General features: G+C 37.5%; 1 protein-coding gene across 1 annotated transcript in view; it reads left to right on the forward strand.

Annotated features, from left to right (window-relative positions):
- Positions 1 to 18,334, forward strand: part of LRP1B (LDL receptor related protein 1B) — a 1,653,255-nt gene that overhangs the window by 942,767 nt on the left and 692,154 nt on the right. Inside the window, exon 23 of the mRNA XM_075529151.1 lies at positions 2,527 to 2,772. Coding sequence (XP_075385266.1) covers positions 2,527 to 2,772 — 246 coding nt within the window. The remainder of the gene's footprint in view (positions 1 to 2,526; positions 2,773 to 18,334) is intronic.

Here is an 18,334-nt window from a genome sequence, read left to right on the forward strand (position 1 = left end):
GTACAAAATTAATTTTAGATTTAAATTTTGATTTCCTGACACCCAAAAATATGATTTAATTTCCACAAATAGTATCAAGAAATATGCTTCCAGCACTAAAGAAATGGTCATGTTTGAAATATGCTAAGAAAATTGTAATTTTTTTTACCTGTGACATTTCCGTATAGTAATTTTCCTGAAGTGTGTCAATTGAACTAAAATGGGGCAAATATTTATATATGACAGCTCTTTTGAGCTGATTATGAGTGTGGTTGAAAAATATTTAAAAGAACCAAGAAATTAATCTCTCCTTTAAATTCTACTTCTAAAATAGTACCAAATTCCAGTTAAATTTTTAGAAAAAATAGTTTGTCATTACTTCCTATATTACTAAAATTTATTTTATGATGATAAATAATATGGGGGAACTGACACATATATAATTTTTTAAAATAGGCTCTTTTTAAAATGCCTTACATGGAGCTTGTTTTTTGAACCAGACAAATTTCCATATATGGCAACTATTTAAGATATATAAGTATATATCACTATAGCTTGCCAGGTATAGGATATTTTTCTTAAGTGTATCTTTTAAAAATCAGTCTTTGAAAACATCTCTAACACTCTTTTAATTTGTTTCCAATTTCAACAAAATGTAATTCTAATATGTGTAATTCATGTAATACATATATTTAAAACTTTTGAACAGTTCTTCAAAAATCATACCTGTTCATACCTAAGGCAAATCTGTCCTATAGGGAAATAAATAAAAAATAAACAAATAACCAGGACCACGTTTATGCCTATAATCCCATAAAGCATACTCAATAGCAGTCATCAAGCATCAGGATTTTGCAACCAGTGACCCAGAAAATATTATTTAATATAGTTTTAATACTGGATGAGGGAAGATTTGTTTGTTTCTGGTTCCACCTTCCCAATCAATTAAATCTTGCAGATTTTGGTGTTGCTACAGATTGCTATAAACTCGTTTATTCCTGAGACTGAAATAAAATCTTATTTTTGTTCACAAAAAAACAAAAGAGAAAGACATCAGGACTTTGGTGGCCTTATGTCTGTGTGCCTCAAGCTATAGCGCCTATCAGTGATTATGAAGGTGGTGCTGGAGTTATATCTAAGGTTATCAGGAATCAGAGCCAACTCAAAATAACAACAGCAAAGATTTGCATACTAGTAAGTTGTATAATGGCTATATATATATATATATATATATATATATATATATATATATATATATATATATATGCTGTTTCCTTCAAAGCCACATGTGACATCTTGACGTTTTCCACCCAGCAGGGGCCCAGGTTTTAGGAGTTGTACAGCGTTCATACTCAATAGTATGTTGAGCTGCTTGCTCTAGGGGAGGGAGTTCCTTGCTAGCTGTTGCATGCACACTGACAAGCAGAGTAAATGCTCTGTGTGCCCTCAAGGAACTTACAGTTGAGTTGGTGATGAAGTAGAACGACAAACATATAGACTAAAAGTATACTATAGAATATGAGAAGTGTGAATGAAATGTACAATGAAAGGGAGACCACTCCTATTATTCATGCATTCTGTACTCGTAGCCCTTTAGTTCACCAATAAAAATTGGGATTTTTTTTTAAAGTATATTTTTACTCTTTCCATGACTTAACTGACTAGATTATAATGACTAATATATAAGACACAATATACAACTTACCTAATTTTTAAAATAATTGGCTCTAGCAAACAAAAAGGAATCTGAATTATCACTGTAGATGAGATTAGATATGTAAAATATATGTACAAATTCATCATTCATAGATGCGTAGAACTACTTATAATCATTTAAAGGACCTCATATTTAAATAATCAATGTGGATTCATTCCTTTAAGAAGGCCTCTGTGCCTAAACTCAATCTAATCTTTTCAATCACAATGGAAACGTTGAACTAATATTTTGTCTGTGGAGTAAAGCCAAACGCGCTCCAAAGCTTAATAGACATTCAAAGTGTCCATTCCTAGCTTCTATTATAAACCGAAATAAATATTGGACCCATTGCCATGGGGCAACTCCCATCGAGTCAACGCTCCCTCATAAGGACAACCTGTGAGACTGTCCCTGTTTACAGGAGGAGAATGCTCAGCCCTTCTCCCACAGAGCTGCTGGTGGTTTCAAACTGCCAACCATTTGTATGACAGCCCTACTCGTCACCCCTACACCACCATGGATGCTTGTATTCCTTTTTCTATGTAGGCAAGAACTGCTTCACAGGGAGTTCAGTGGCAGATCCATAGGACTTTCTTTCTTGACAGCTTTGGTGGGTCGGCGTTCACCAATGTTTCAGCTACTGTATGACCACTTAACCATCCATGCCACCCGGGAACACTGAACTCATAGCTCATTAGATTTACTCATTCGGTTGATTTGTTTACTTAATTCAAATTCTGGGGGAGGGATCTAAAAATAATTTACTAATTTTGATGTGCAGTGTGTTCTTTTAATTTGAGACGTGGAGAATTGGCTTCAGTGATCTGTACCTTTGATCTCTGCCCTCCCAGATGAATGTTCCCTGAGCAACGGAGGCTGCAGCAACCACTGCGCAGTTGTTCCTGGACAGGGCATCGTCTGTTCCTGCCCTGAAGGCTTTCAGCTGCAGGCGGATAATAAGACGTGTGAGATCGTCGATCATTGCAGCAGTCACCGCAAGTGCAGCCAAGTGTGTGAGCAGCACAAGTACACGGTCAAGTGCTCCTGTTACGAGGGTTGGAAGCTGGATGTGGATGGCGAAAGTTGTACCAATGTTGGTAAGCAAATGTTTGGAGCATGCCGTTCTTCTTCAGAATAGATCTTGGGACAAACAAAACCAAAGGGCCTTCAGGAAATTTAGAAAAAGTACTCAATGAATTTTAAACAAAACATTCATCTGTGATGTGCCTATTTTTATGTGTCATTTTATTGGGGTCTCTTACAGCGCTACTCAAAATCTTTTAGAGGGAAAAGATTACAGTTGCCATCCCCCAGATTGCTATCCTTAGATTGATAGTTTTTCCCTGAAGCATAGTCGCATCAGAAAACTTCCCTGTGGTTCATTGTTTTAATTTTCTAAAGCATTTATTTTTCAGTTTGCATAATAGTTAGAATCCTCCAGTCTGGTCTTAGCCCCTGAATTTTCATTGTTTTTGTTTTCCAACATTCTAGAAAATAACTCTTGGACTTATTTTGTCCATTTTATAACTGTTTTAAAAAATTCTACTGAAGTTCTTAGGTGGTATTGGAAATGGGGCTAGCAAGTACTAGAGCTCTGGAGTCTGACAGACTGAAATTCTACTCCTTCCTCGGAGGTGCACTGTGTGGAAAACCATAGTCCAGATAATACAGCGCATGAGAGGTTGGAGCTTCAATGTTCTCATCGGCGAAGCACTCTTAACTGGGAGCCGTGGGCATTGGTGGCATTGGGTGAGCACTGGTTCCAAACAAGCAGCTGCCGCAGGGTACAAAGAAGGAGCGATCTTCTCTTGTTAGGACTTACAGCCTCAGAACCCCCCAGAAGGTCATGGTGAGCCAGAATTGAGATGGCAGTGTGTATGTGGACAACAATGATTTCCTTTCTCCATTTAAAAGAACTTGGGGCGAAAGACAGGCTTTCTCCATGCTCAGAGTCCACTCTCTGGATTCCAGGGAGGAGCTCTGAGGCAGCATTGACTCCATGGTGTTGACAGAGTGTTGTTGTGCCTCCCTCCCAGTAAGGGGTTAATAACTGATGAGTTCCTATTGTGCAGATATTTTGTGGTCTATGAATAGAAATGAAGGAATCTGAGAATACTTTGTGTGAAACCATTACACTTCTACTTCCTTTAACCACTAACTGAAACTGGGCAGTTGTTTTCATTGTGAATGCAGGTCACACACCACAAAATCTATTGGCATAAGCAAAGACTGTGCATTGCCATGTCATAAATTGGAGTCATTAGGCCCAGTCTAGTTATCTAATGTGTTAATGGAGATACACATTTTGCCATATCCAAAAGTTCTTCTTTTAAAACTTTTATTGCAACTTAGATGAAATGTTATGGAGTAAAGTTAGTCTTCCTTTCAGTGGTTTGAATCCCTGTTGTTTTCTACCCTCAGTTGCAGCCCCTTCATGGTGACAGTAATCTCTCCCCTGCACCCCCACTCTCTGCCCCCCCCTTTCTATTCATTCTTCTTCCTTGGCCTCTTCCTGACACCAGAGCTTTGTTTTGAAACACATATTGCCCTTTGGGTCTCTTATGATTGCCTTACTTGGGTAATGCTCCTTTCTGATGATTGTATTCACTTCACAGTTCTCCCTGTGGTTTAGCCAGAAATTGGTCCCCAGTTCGAGACATAAAGGGCGTCTAAGGACCATGGTTTTGAGGTCTCACAAGTCTCTAACTGACAAGTAAATTGGTCTTTCGTATGCTTTTGAAGGTTGTATCTATGTTGTTTCTTTCTGACGAAGACCTTCTTTGGTAATCCTGATCAGTGGAGCCACACGAGCCTAGCCTGTACCATCTAATTCTTCTGGTATCAGGGGAGTAGAGGCTGTGGTATGCAGTCCATTAGTCCTTTGGCAATGAATTGCTTCCTTAAGTCATTGCTTTTACCACTCTGCTCTATGGTTGATCTTATACTTTTAAGACACACACACACACACAAACCCACCCACCCACCCACCTACACACCAGCTCCTCTAGCCTTCTGTCATCAAGTTGACTTTGACTCATAGCAAGTCTGTAGGTCAGAGTAGATCTGCTCGCTCGAGTTTCTGAGACTGTAAGTCTTTAAGAGGGAGGAGAGAGTGGCTGATGGGTCAAAACAGTTGACCTGGTCATTAGCTTCCTGACATGTAACCCACTAGGACAACAGGGCTAATTTTAAGACCTCCATCAAATTTTTGTTTGTTTTCTGAGAACTACAGTGTAACCCACTTGAGTTTTCTAATTCTAGTTATACATTTCCTTAGGTTTTAAAAAAGCAACTAGTTATGCTTTTGAAAACAAAAAGATGGATTGGTTGATGTAGTAGTTGCAACAATGGACTCAAACATAACAATAATTGTGAGAGGGTGCTGGACTGGGAAAATGTCCATTCTTTTGGGCACGGGGTCACTGAAAGGCGTCTCCCAACAACATGTATATAATTTCCTACCTTTTCAAAAATCTTTCAGGAAGTTTTTAAGTACAGATAGGCCATATTAGCCTGAGAGTGCCTCTACACCCTAAACCCTTTTCATTTGTTTTTACTTAAACTACACTTTCATTTTTCATCCCTACATATTCTGGATATTCTATAAGACCTAGTTCAAATCTTTCTTCAGTACAAAGAAGCTCTTCTTCCAAGTCCTCTTGCTCTATGTTCTTTTCTCACTTTATGTCCTTTCTTATCTGTCAAACAGGGAAAAGGCATCTTGAACTCAGAAACTAAGTTGTAAATGGTTCTTCTAACACTTTCATCCCACCCAGTGCAGGCTGGGAAAACAACACACAGTCGGTATTACATTTCTGAAAACATTATTTATAATATTAATTATTTTGTGGTAATGTATGTGTTTACTTATTATTAATATTTGAATCTTAGAGACATATATCCTAGTCTCTCAAAGATTTGCACAAAGGGCAAATTTTCCTGAGGGCTTGAAAAAAAGGCAAATTATTTTAATGACAACTCATGCTATTCATACATAAGTTCAGAAAATAAAAACTAATAATCACATTTTGATCTAATACATATTTATCATTATGTTTCATGTGACTTTGGCTTCAAAACTGTTTTTGGGGAAAAGATGACAAAACATAATATCGGGTTTTATATCGTATTTGACCCTTTTGGAAAAAACCTTCACAAATTTGCCCTTCAATTACAATGCATTGACTAATGACAATTGGATTAAAAAATAAAGTATCTCTGCTCTTCTGTGTCTATTTTCTCTTTCATTTTTAAGCAATGTTCTCATTTTGAATTGCATCTTTTCATTGACTTCTATGCCTGTTTATGCTTCTTGACATTTTTAAAATAAAAAGAATAACAGCAGTCTTTATGCTTCAATTTAGAACCCAAACCAAAAATAACACTCCAACAAATAATTTCGGAGACCGTACATCTTGAGAGAGGCAAGCGAATCTTTCTGCAATGGAGTGGCTGATGGGTTTGAGCACATATCTCTTAGTGAGGAAGGCACCTCTTAACTCACGGTGCCTCTGGGGGCCTCTTCGAATTAGAGCCAGGCTGCCAGGTTCTGCTGTGCTATCGGGAGCCCTCCCTCGGGAGTTTCCTCCTGTGTATTTATCTCGCCCCACTCTTTTCTGTCTTTCCTACATCATTTGCTGGCTAGCTTTACCGGTATTTCTGAATTGGTTTTATCTTCTGTAAATGTATTCCAAAGGTCTTACTATTTTAAAAGAGGAATCTTTCTTAAGTACTACTACCATGATCTTTATTTTGGATCTAAACCATTTTACGTAGCTCATTTCTTATAGCTTAGCCCTTTTACTTGTTCCCATATTTTCTCTTTAAGTAATAATTTATTAATCACTTTCTCCTGAAATATTGGTTTATTTTTACTTATGAGGATCCAGAATATTGATATGGATTAAATTTTGTACTACTTGTTTGCTTTTATTTATTCCTTTGCTGTCAGTTGGGCCCTTCACTGGTAAATTTAGAACTTAGTCCAAGTAAAATTGGATAGAACATTATAATACAGTTTTTTTTCAATTTTCTCTTAGCCTGAGTGAAGTTAAATGTTTTCACCAGAGTGAGGATGAATGTTTTCACCAGATTTTCCTATGGTTCTTTTATCTCTTTCTCCCTTTAAAATATTTTAGTTATATTTTCTTATACTTTGCATCATTATATTAAGAGAAGATGAATCTAAACTCAAAAATAGTCAGAGAATAAGTCAAAACTTATAGTCACAAAAGCATAGAGACCTTTAATAAACATAAATATCAAAGCATAAAGCTATTCTTCCTCAACATATTCCTCCAACTAGATTCATGTACCACAAAAGGTGAGATTTTCATCTTTTTTGAACCCTTCCCTAAGCAGTTCTAACCTCTCCCAAATAATTCTCTGATGTACACCACTTCAAACAGCACTCAGGAATCCTGTCTTCCTTTTCAATGTTCTTTGAATGTCAGGAAGAAAAGGAGGTTTGTAGAGGCAAGATCAGGATTGAAGGGTGGGTGTACGGGGTAAGATCAGGATTGAAGGGTGGGTGTATGGGATAAGGTTTTCCACTGAGATTCTCATAGGCTAAGTGCATTGCCATGATGGGGGGAAAATTATCCGCACAACTTTCCAGACCTTTTTCTCACCAATACACTATTGACCATTTTCAAAATGTCTGCCTAAGGAGCCCTTGTGATCGTCCTGTGTCCTTTGAGAGAATCTATCAAGATTACTCCTTTGGAATTGCCTCCCCAAATTATCATAATCTTCTTAATTGACTTTTCTGCCTGGAGTTTAACTGACCCACCACATCTGCCTGGAAGCCAGTTTTGATTGGGCTTTATTTTAAAGGTGCCCTACTGAAACTAAGAAAAGTGACTTGCTGAGATAATTTCTCTACAGTCATCCAGAGATCACAGAGACAGGTTCAAATGTATTTTCCTTTTAAAATCAGCCCCTGCACATTTTAACTGGAACTCTCCATAGAAGTATCTTTGACATACTCTCTTATATTGATTGCCTTTCAGATCACTGCGTTTATGGCTATCATTTTAAAATGAACCTTGTTAAGGATTGAATTGTGCTGTAAACCCCACATAATAATGTCCGTAAGCCCTAGCTTCTGTTGTCCCTGGGTGTAATCTTATTTGGGGAAAGATTATCTTTGTTCTGTTAATGAAGTACATTTCCTGTAGAGTTTGTTTTGAGTTCATCTCTTCTGAGATATAGAAGAGTTTAAACAAATCCACAAAAGGAGAGGAGATGGGGGAGAGAAATACCAAGCCACATGAAGACCACACAGAAGCCAAAACTCAGAAAGATAAACCTTCCTCTGGAGCTCACCCCCTCAGGTGGGCTCCCTACACTGTGAGAAAATAAACTGCTAAAAGCGCCGACATGGAGTCCTTGAAGAGCAGGTGAGGGCTTGAAGCTGGTCTCAGCTATGGGTTGGCTCTCACAGAATCACCAAGAGCTGGTGGCTTTGCCAAACCTCCGCTGCCGGCTGCTCTGGCATGAAGTTACAGCCTCGGGGATCCTAGAGAGCACTTCTACTTTGTTCTACAGTGCTTCACTCAGTTGGAATAGGTTCAGTGGCAGTGGGTTACTTACTTATTTCTGCCACAATAAAAATTACTTTACGTGAGTGCCCTTTCAGAAGAGAAAATGCAGGATTGGCTATTTCTGGAGGCAAACAAATTAAAAAGGGGGTCTCAGTCAGGTGAATGCTCTGTGGACCTCTGGCCTCGTTTTGGATGACTGCTGGTAACCCATACTTGCAGACACATCTGCCTTTGTGCATGATTTCTTCCTTGCTTACATCTGTACTACCTTCTTAAATTATGAGGTATGTATTTGATCCTATCATCCATGTCCTCTCTCTACTATCATCCTTTTAAAGCTTTAGATAAATCTGCACCAGACTACTGTAGAATGCTGACAAGCAAGGATGGTTCTGTGAGGACTAAGGTGTGCCTGGCCAAAGCCAAAATATTCTCCCTTGTGTCATCTGCATATTGCAGACTCAATTCACTTGCATTGGGGCACTGCAGGAAGGATACTGAAAGTACCCTGGGCTACTCAAAGGACTACCTGAACGGTGTTGGAAGATGTCAGGCCAGGGTGCTCCTGAAAGGCAAGAATGGGAAGACTTTGGTGTGTTGGCAGGAGACACCAGTCATTGGAGAGGGACATCAAGTTTGGTAAAGTGGAAGGGCAGCATACAAGAGGAAGGCCCTCAGTGAGATGGACTGGCACAGTGTCTGCTCAGGCAAGGAACAACTAACTGTGAGGATGGGGCAGGGTGGTGCAGTGTTTCCTCCTGTTGCTTTGGGTTGGAGCTGACTCAAGGCGCTTAACAACAACATCCCTTTTAAAGACACATCAGCATTAGCTTACTCCATATGAATGTATTAACATAACAAAAGACTTTCAAAAAGGTCACATACACAAGTTTAACGCATAGGGTTTCGGTGCATGTTTTGCGAGTGCACAGTTTCATAATATACTTTTTCCTACAATTGATCTTATATTTATTGTCTATTCTTTTTCCCTCTTGTGCTTGCTCACTTGTTCATCTTTTGCTTGTCATGCACAGAGAGTTGAGTTTATTATAGTCCATCCTTCCCAGCATAGTACCATCATCAGTGTGCATAGAACCCTTCATTCCCTCGGCTCTCCTTACAGCCCCACTCCCTCTCTGTCTGCTGCTCTCTCTCCCTCTTTCAGTACTTTTATTGCTAGAGCTCATCTCTCGTCCTTACCTCTTATTCCTGAAGACATGATTCTAATGTTTCTACCAGTATCTTTTGATTCATATATCTACTATTGCAAAGTGTTTTTATTGCTTGTCTGTGTGTGTGTGTGTGAACCCACCAACTGCCATCAAGATGATTCTGACTCATAATGACTCTTTACGACAGAACATAACTGCTTCTTTGGATTCCTGAGACGGTGAATATTTATGGGAGTATTTTCATGTATATTCATTGTGTGAATCTTACAGTGTAGTTATTCACTCAGTGCTTAACCCACTCTGCCACCATATCTCTTTATGTATGTGTGTACATATATATAATTCACATATGGTATTATCATAATTTCTGTTACTTGTTATTTTACTCAACATTAGGTTTGTATTGATATTATTAATATCTACCAGTTATCAAACACCTAAAATGGATAGGTTAGTCATTTATTACAAAAGCCTATTAGGTATTATTGATACTTTCAACTTATCTATTGCTTCTAAATACTATTGAGTACCACATGATATGCACTGTCTCGTCTACCAGTAAATCCACTGCGGTGGCCTGCAATCCGATGTGAATGCAGTGCTGTGTGGACATGCAGGTACTGGTGTTCCTATACTCACTGTCATTGAGTCATTTACAACTCAGCAACCACATAACACAAGATAAAAAGAGCTGTCCCTTTGGTTTCTGAGCCCGTAACTCTTTACGTGAGTAGAAAGCCTCCTCTTTCTCTTATGGTATGGCTGGTAGTTTTGAACTTCTGACTTTGTGGTTAACAGCCAAGTGCCTGGCCACTACACCACCCAGGTTCCTTCATGAAAATTAACTTTTGTAACCAGAATATTGAGCATAACAGGTACCTATAATTATTAGGAGTCCCTGCAGTAGAGATGGAAATGCTAAGCAGACCTTGAAGTCTATTTGTATAGACTTATAAATTCACAATTTTGAAGAATACTTGAAAGCTCATCCTGTTCTTTATTCCATAGATTATGTCCTATTTTTATGTACATCACACTTTAGTTACATTTAACTATCATTCATTCTCAATGTAGCTGTAGCTGAATGAATGGAAAAAAGGAAGGAATAATATTCATTGAGCAGAGAAATGACGGACCATTTACCACTTCATAAGTTTCTACAGTATAAGGAAATATATCCAAAGATGAAAGAATAGAAATTCAAATAAATTCTAAACTATTAGAACAGAGAAGAATGTAAAAATCCCTGAAGTGGGATAAAAGGAAATGTTTTAACTATAATATCACATTTTGTTTGATGATTATTTTATGTATGATAAGAATCAGAAATTATTTTAAAAGAACTGCTACTTTTAGAGTTACAACAATTTACCTTGCGAGGACCATGGGGGAACTCCTTTTCATAGATAAATCATCTACCGCTTTATATTCAGTATCATAAGATCATTATGGAGACAATCAAAGAAAGGAGAATTATAAATAGAAAATTAAAATCTTTAAAAAAATTTAGAAAGAATCTTAGGGATGTACTATATTTAAAATAATAATATTCAACATGCAATGTTGCACATATAACATACAGTGTAACCTTTTGTAATACATACATGATCTCTTTAATATGCTGAAGCAGAGCATATCAACCCACTTCTATGGCAAATGAAAGATGTGTTGGTTTTGGTTGCTAAATTAAATAATTAATGATAAAAGTGTTAATATGTTGGGAAAATAGACTACAAAAAGGCATGGCTACCTCACCTTTGACCAGTATCTATTCTAAATATATCTGCCTCTCACACAGGCGATATAGCTATGTGAAAGTGGAAACAACCCAGAAAGAATTGAAAGTAAGCCAATGATAAAATCTGGTGTTCTAAAATCCATTTTTACAAGTTTACATTAGTTTATTAAATGCTATGCTAAATTAGTAATTATTTTTTACTTTCTTAAAGGGAAAATAATCACATATACCCTAAAAGAGGAGACATTTGAATAAATAATTTAGATTAGATTCAAAGTTGAAATCTAAACTTTGAAAATTTATAAGTTGATCTTTGGTAAATTGGTTTATTATAATCTAGCATTATAAAATAAATGTAGAAACAGTCATTTTTCCCCATAAAACTTCACTGTAAATTCTCTAGGATAACTTGAAAAGCCTTTAGCACTTTTAGTAAAATAGTTGATGTAGAAGTCTGCATGTGCACATCTGTTCATCTTCATATAACAGACAGTTAAACTGTACTTGAACTTTCAGAGACCTAGTCCGCTAAAGAATGAGGCCTGCCCATGCACTGGTACCAACCATTCCGTGATCACTGAGCTCGTCTATGTTTGAGCCTAGCATATGAGGCCCTTAAATCAAGTTGACAAAATGAAAATTATTATTATATTATACAAATACAATATCATTATTATTATATTATACTGTAAAAAGCAAACGATGACCAAGAGCCTCCAATTCTCAAAAGGCAAAATACTTATCTTTCCCAAATTATAATTCTGTTCCCCCCCACTGGGCAGGTGTACCATGGTTCCAGTCAGCTACTGAGTTTATGTCACTCTTCAAGTAAGAAGTCCATTGCTGTGACCATGGCATGGTCACCTCTAGATAGCACCGCACCTATGCAACTAGTAGAATTGTGTCCTTCCACTGGGCCTCATCGTCCTCTGTTGCTGGCTCCTGCCATGCTATATAGGGTTACCAACCTCTCCTGTCACCATGCTTGTGTCTGTGGGGTGAAGCCAATGAGGAATTTTAATTTAACAGGCTATCAGTTGCTCTCATGCAAGTTCAAGTCGAAGCTGAAAAAAACAAAAACAAGCAGAAACAAAATATGAATTTAGAGACCATCACCTGAATAGATTTGACACATTGATCACTAATGACCAAAGAGCGGACAAGTTGTAGGGTAACATCCGGGAAATCATGCATGAAAAGAGCAAAAGATTATCAGAAAATAAGGAAAAGACAAAAATGAATATCAGAAGGGACAGTAGAGGAGATAAAGCAAACAGAAGCAATCATTACACTAAAGAGCAGAACAGACGCTATTAAAAGACCTTGAGAAGATAAGGCTAACTTTAACTATGTAGACAGGAGTTAGAAAACCCAAAGGGAAGAACATATTTGGCATTTTTCAGAAAAAAAAATTGAAGAAACCAGTCAAATATTGAGTTTCAATATTGGAAGAATTGATGGAAGACATATGGAATGATTGTTTTTGAAAGTTGAGTGGCACCGCCTCTAAGATTGTTTCGGAAGCTCTCTGTGGGGAAGAATGAGTTTGCCTCCCAATCATTGAGCTACAATCTCTTGTTATTAAGTACAAGAGTAATAGTTATTGGGGAAATCTATTTGGAATTTGTGATCATGTCACAGGGCTATAAAAATGCCTGATTTCCATTCTGATTTCCAGACTTAGTTTCACAAACACACATGGGGGATTTCTTTCTTGACCTGTAAGGTCATTATCAGTTGGAGTAGATGTGATGGTAGTAAGTTTGGGTGGTTGAATTTTCAATCCCAGAACAGATTTCACTGTATCTCACTGCGAATTGTTAGAAGCAGTTTGAATTGATATTTCAATCTGAACTTTGCTGTTTTTTTAATTGTTATGGAGGTCTAAGGGTATTTTGAATATTTGTAATTGAGCCCTCCTTGCCTCAAAGGAGCATTCTTTCTGTACTTCTTCCACTTGTCTGTTCTTTGGACCGCCTAGGATGCATTCAACAATCTGTGCCAGTTCCATCATTTCAATGCATCGATTCTTCTCTGGTCTTCCTTATGCATGGTTCAACTTTCCCATTTCTTTTTTTTTTTTTAACAATTTATTGGGGCTGATACAATTCTTTTCACATTTCATACATATACATACATCAATTGTATAAAGCACATCTGTACAGTCTTTGCCCTAATCATTTTTTTCTCTTTTCTTCTTTTACATTTTATTAGGGACTCAAACAACTCTTACCACAATCCATACACATACATACATCAATTGTATAAAGCACATCCATACATTCCCTGCCCCAATCATTCTCAAGGCATTTGCTCTCCACTTAAGCCCCTTGCATCAGGTCCTCTTTTTTTTCCCCCTCCCTCCGCATTCCCCCCTCCCTCATGTGCCCTTGGTAATTTATACATCGTTATTTTGTCATATCTTGCCCTATCCGGAGTCTCCCTTCCCCCCTTCTCTGCTGTCCCTCTCCCAGGGAAGAGGTCACATGTGGATCCTTGTAATCAGTTCCCCCTTTCCAACCCACTCACCATCCACTCTCCCAGCATCGGCCCTCACACCCTTGGTCCGAAGGTATCATCCACCCTGGATTCCCTGTACCTCCAACCCTCATATGTACCAGTGTACAGCCTCTGTCCCAACTTTCCCATTTCTATGCGGTGATCAGAATGACCATGGCTTGGGTGAAGTGGAGGGCAGCATGGAAAAAGCGGACCCTGGACTAAATGGCTTGACGCGGTGACTTCATTGCAACAAAAGATTCAAGCGTAGCAACATCACGAGAGCGCCACAGGACCGCACAGGGTTTTGCTTCCTTATGCATACGGTCTCTGTGGGTCAGAACTGATTCATAGGTACCTGAACGGCAACAACAATAGCAATTGAAGTTTCTAATTTTTAGAAATCTGTTAAGATTCAATAATTTTAATTTCAAATTTGGTCGCCCATATTCGGCTAGAAAATGGGATTTTCTGCTTATTTTGAAATGCAATATAGATGTGGTTTATATTATTTTCTTATTTTTGAAATATTTTATATATTCATAATTCATGTTCTATTGTTCTTCTTCCTATTGTCTGTTTATTCAGCCTAGCTTTTAGCCTATTGGTCTATTGATTAAAAGATCAATCATTGTTTTATCTTATAATTCATGCAGTATATGCTTCTATTTCATTAATTTTCCAAACAATATGAAGACTGAGTTTTCTTTAAAATTTATTTTTCTCTATTTTTATCCACTTCTGTGGGTGCAGGTTACTTTTGTTATTTTTTGTTATTAAAAATATTTGAGTTGAAATATCGCATTAATTTGAAGTTTTTTTAAATCATTGAGCACAAACGATGAGGTTAGCAGTTTGAAACATCCACCTGCTCCCCAAGAGAAAGATGAGGCAAGTAAGTAGTTGTAAGTAGTTGCAGTCTCAGAAAACACAAGTGGTATTTCTACTCGGTCCTATCTAGTTCCTCTGACTTAGAATTAAGAGAGTTTGGTTTGGTTTTGGAGCACAAATACATAGGAAACAAATAGTTGTTAGCTTCATGCATTTTCTTCGAGTAGATGAAAACATATTCCAGTCAATACATACCATTCAATGTGAACTTGGATTGCTAGTAGTGAACCGGAAGTCGTATTAGCAGAGCTCTCTATAGTTTATAAATTTTCACACTTACATTTTTTTTAAAAATAAGAGCTGGATTGAAACATAATTCGAATGTGTAAAACCTGCCTGCTTCAAGTGACCAATTCAAGGCTTACAATAAATTCACAGAGCACCTCCATGTACTTACTGCCGTCGCTTGGTTCTGATTCATAACAGCTGTGTGGGGCACAGAAGAATTTCTCTGGTGTATTTTGAGGACGTTAATTCTTAAAAGGAATATAAAGCCTCATCTTTCTCTCACAGAGCAGCTAGTGATTTTAAAGCACTGCATTAAAGTTAGCAGCCCAATTCATAACCCACGACTCCATCACGGCTCCTCTGTACACTCATTACTGCTAGCCACGTGTAGATGTGTTGATCACTCTATAAAGAAACCCCCTATTCATTAGCGGTCATTGCCCATCACCGTGAGCCCCAGGCCCTGTGAACAATTAAACTACTTTCTTCCATTATAGGGTGACCTATTTTGGACAAGCCACATAAATAGAGTTATATAATATGTGGTCTTTTTGACTGGCTTCTTTCATTTATCAATGTGCTCTCAAGGTTAAACCAGACAGAGCCGGCATTACCACTTCAACTTGTTGATGTGGCTCAGTAATATTCCATTGTATAAATAAACCACAAACGGTTTTTATTCGGATTTGCCTGGAAAGTTTATACAGCAGATTAGATTTCCATTTAGCAGATCATTTAGTGATTTTGGTTGGTCTCGTGCAATTTCTACACTTATCATTATTTTTATTCTAGGTGTTTCTTTCCACTAGTCTAATTTCCCTGACCCGACTGTGCTTTAAGTGTTTGCTTTTAAAATGTTGACTCTTTGGCCTTATATAGAAGATTTTTTAAAGTCATTTTAAAAGCTTTTTATGATGAAGTGAATGTAGATTTATAGAGAATATCAGTTTCCATGCAATAATTTATACATAGTTTGTTTCATTATTAATCAAAATCCCCACAACATATCATTAATCCCACTTATTCCCTAATCCTTCTGAATGTTGTCCATCAGTAAATGATCCCCTTTTGATCTCAAAGGGTTGATTATTTTAAAGAGCGATATAGTAGCCCTTCAATGTTATGGTGTTCCTTGTAGCTCTGTCTTACTATATATTGCTTCCCACTTGGCATAAGTTAATATAGATCTACCATTAGTTTTTAATTTACCATACTTATCTTTGCAACTCAAAACCATCGAATAATGTTTTATTTCAGTTTGGATATTTTTTCTTGAGTTTTTAGATTAGCAGTCTTATACAATATTTGTTTTTTTAGTGATTGACTCATCACTCAATATAATATACTCTAGGTCATTATATTTGAGGTGTTTTATACATTCATAATCATTCTATAGTGTTTCATAATATTGTAATTTTGTGTGTGTATCATAGCTGGTTTATCCATTCTTCCATTGATGTATATTTAGTTGGTTTCCATTTTTCACTGTTCTGAAGAGTTCTGCAAGGACAATGGCTTTGTAAATATCTGTCTGTGTCACAGTTGTATGTATCTAAGATTTATACAAAGTAGTGGAGTGCTGTATGATATGACATTTCTGTGTCTAACTCTGTAAAGTCGTTCTAAGGTATTTTTCACAGTGGTTGTAATCTCTTACAGTTCCTCTAGTACAGAGGTTCTCATCCTTCCTAATGCAGCAACACTTTAATACAGCTCCTCATGTTGTGATGACCCCACCCCACAACCATAAAATTATTTTTGTTACTACTTCATAGCTGTAACTTTGCTACCGATATGAATCGGGCGACCCCTGTAAAGGGTGGTTCAACCCCCAAAGGGATCGTGCCCCACAGGTTGAGAACTGCTGAGTGTATGAGAGATGAGGGTTCCAGTCTCTCCACCCACTCACCACCCATTGTTTGCTTCTGTTTGTTCTAACTTTGCTATTCACCCTATGGTGCGATGATATTTCACCCTCTGTTGATGTGCATCTCTCTAGTGATTAATGATTGTAATAATGTCTTAATATTGTTTGCTGGGCTCTCTAGATGTCTTCAGTTAAGTGACTGCTCACATCTGATAATTTTTTGAAAGCATTCATTTTATTTTTGATGTTGAGTTTATTTCTTCTTCAGTCTGTAATGAAGCACTGTCAGGTAACACAAATGAGTGTTGTCTTTCTAGGATCTCTCAGTTTAGTAGTTCTGTATTTGTTTTTAATTTTCTATATCTTGTTGTCTTTAGAATTCCTGTGGATTTCTTTACTTTATAAGGTCAGAGTGATGTTCCCTATTACCCTTTTCAATTTCACCGGCCTGAGTGTTCTCTTCCATCTCATCTCTCTTTTATATCTTTGGCCAGTGAAGCTCAAAAAACAAAATTATAATCTCTTCAGTTGTCCTTCATTGGGTTCCTTTCCTTCTACCTGTTTTGAATTTAAACTGTGCCCCCCGTCCTTAGTTCCTTAAGATAGAAGTTCAGGTAATTTCCTTAATATTTTTCTTGTTTTAAGTGTAAACCTTAAAAACAATCAAACAAACAATTAAACAGAAAAAACACCTACATTTCTGGTGAGTAATGTTTTGTTTTTGATTCATTTTTTTAGTTTTAGTGAATTGTGTTTATATTGTCATTAATCTAGAAGAATTTTCTAGTTTTCTGTGATTTTGTCTTTGGCGATATAAGCGTGCACTGTTAAATTTCTATATATTTGTATTTCCCCACATTTTTACCTTCTATTTATTTTTTAATTTAATTGTAATGTTCAACTGGGCTCTCTAGAAAAGCAAAACCAGTGGCATGTACAGATATAGCTAGATAGATATAGATGTGGGCGTAGGTATCAGTACAGACGGATAGAGATGCAGAAAGTAGCCTATACAGCTGTATAGGCAGATCAGTCTAGTCCAGTGCCAGTCTGTGCACCAAATATTAACCTGCAACTTAGCTGGTGAGACTGACAAAGTAGGACCCACAAAGATGGACTAGGAAGCCACAAGACCATAGGCTGGTGGAAGTAGAGATTAATTCCAGGTCAGCTGGTGGTAGGGCAGGCCACCGATAGCTCCAAAGACAGAATGCAGGACCCAGAGCAGCAGGCAGCATGAGCAGCTTAACAGAGTCTGCTTCAACAGGGCTAGCCCGCACCGCTAAAGACACTTCCTTGGCTTGCATCAGGAAGATGACTCCTCTAGAATCCTTTAATGACATTTATTTTCTTCAGCAGGTCTCTGGTTGATTAATCTGTTGGTTGTAAATAACTCCAGGATGTTACATTCTAGGAGATTACCAGGCCCCCGTTGTCAAACCACTGTTACTCCTGCCCAATCCCAAACTTGGATCCACAAAACTCAAGTTTACAGAAAGCCCAACTTTCCCATACTTTCAGAGGATATTGTTTTCACAGTTCCAATAAGTATAAATATATTGAGGCTAAGTTATGACCTTTTATTTGTTACATCCTGGATGATATTCCATGGCACTCCAGAAAAAAATGTAGATACTCGAATATAAGCAGACCTGAGTATAAGCTGAGGCACCTAATTATTACATGGGAAACCAGTAAAACTGACTGACTCAAGTAAAA

This window comes from Tenrec ecaudatus, chromosome 13 (assembly GCF_050624435.1).
Source record: "Tenrec ecaudatus isolate mTenEca1 chromosome 13, mTenEca1.hap1, whole genome shotgun sequence".
Classification (NCBI taxonomy): domain Eukaryota; kingdom Metazoa; phylum Chordata; class Mammalia; order Afrosoricida; family Tenrecidae; genus Tenrec; species Tenrec ecaudatus.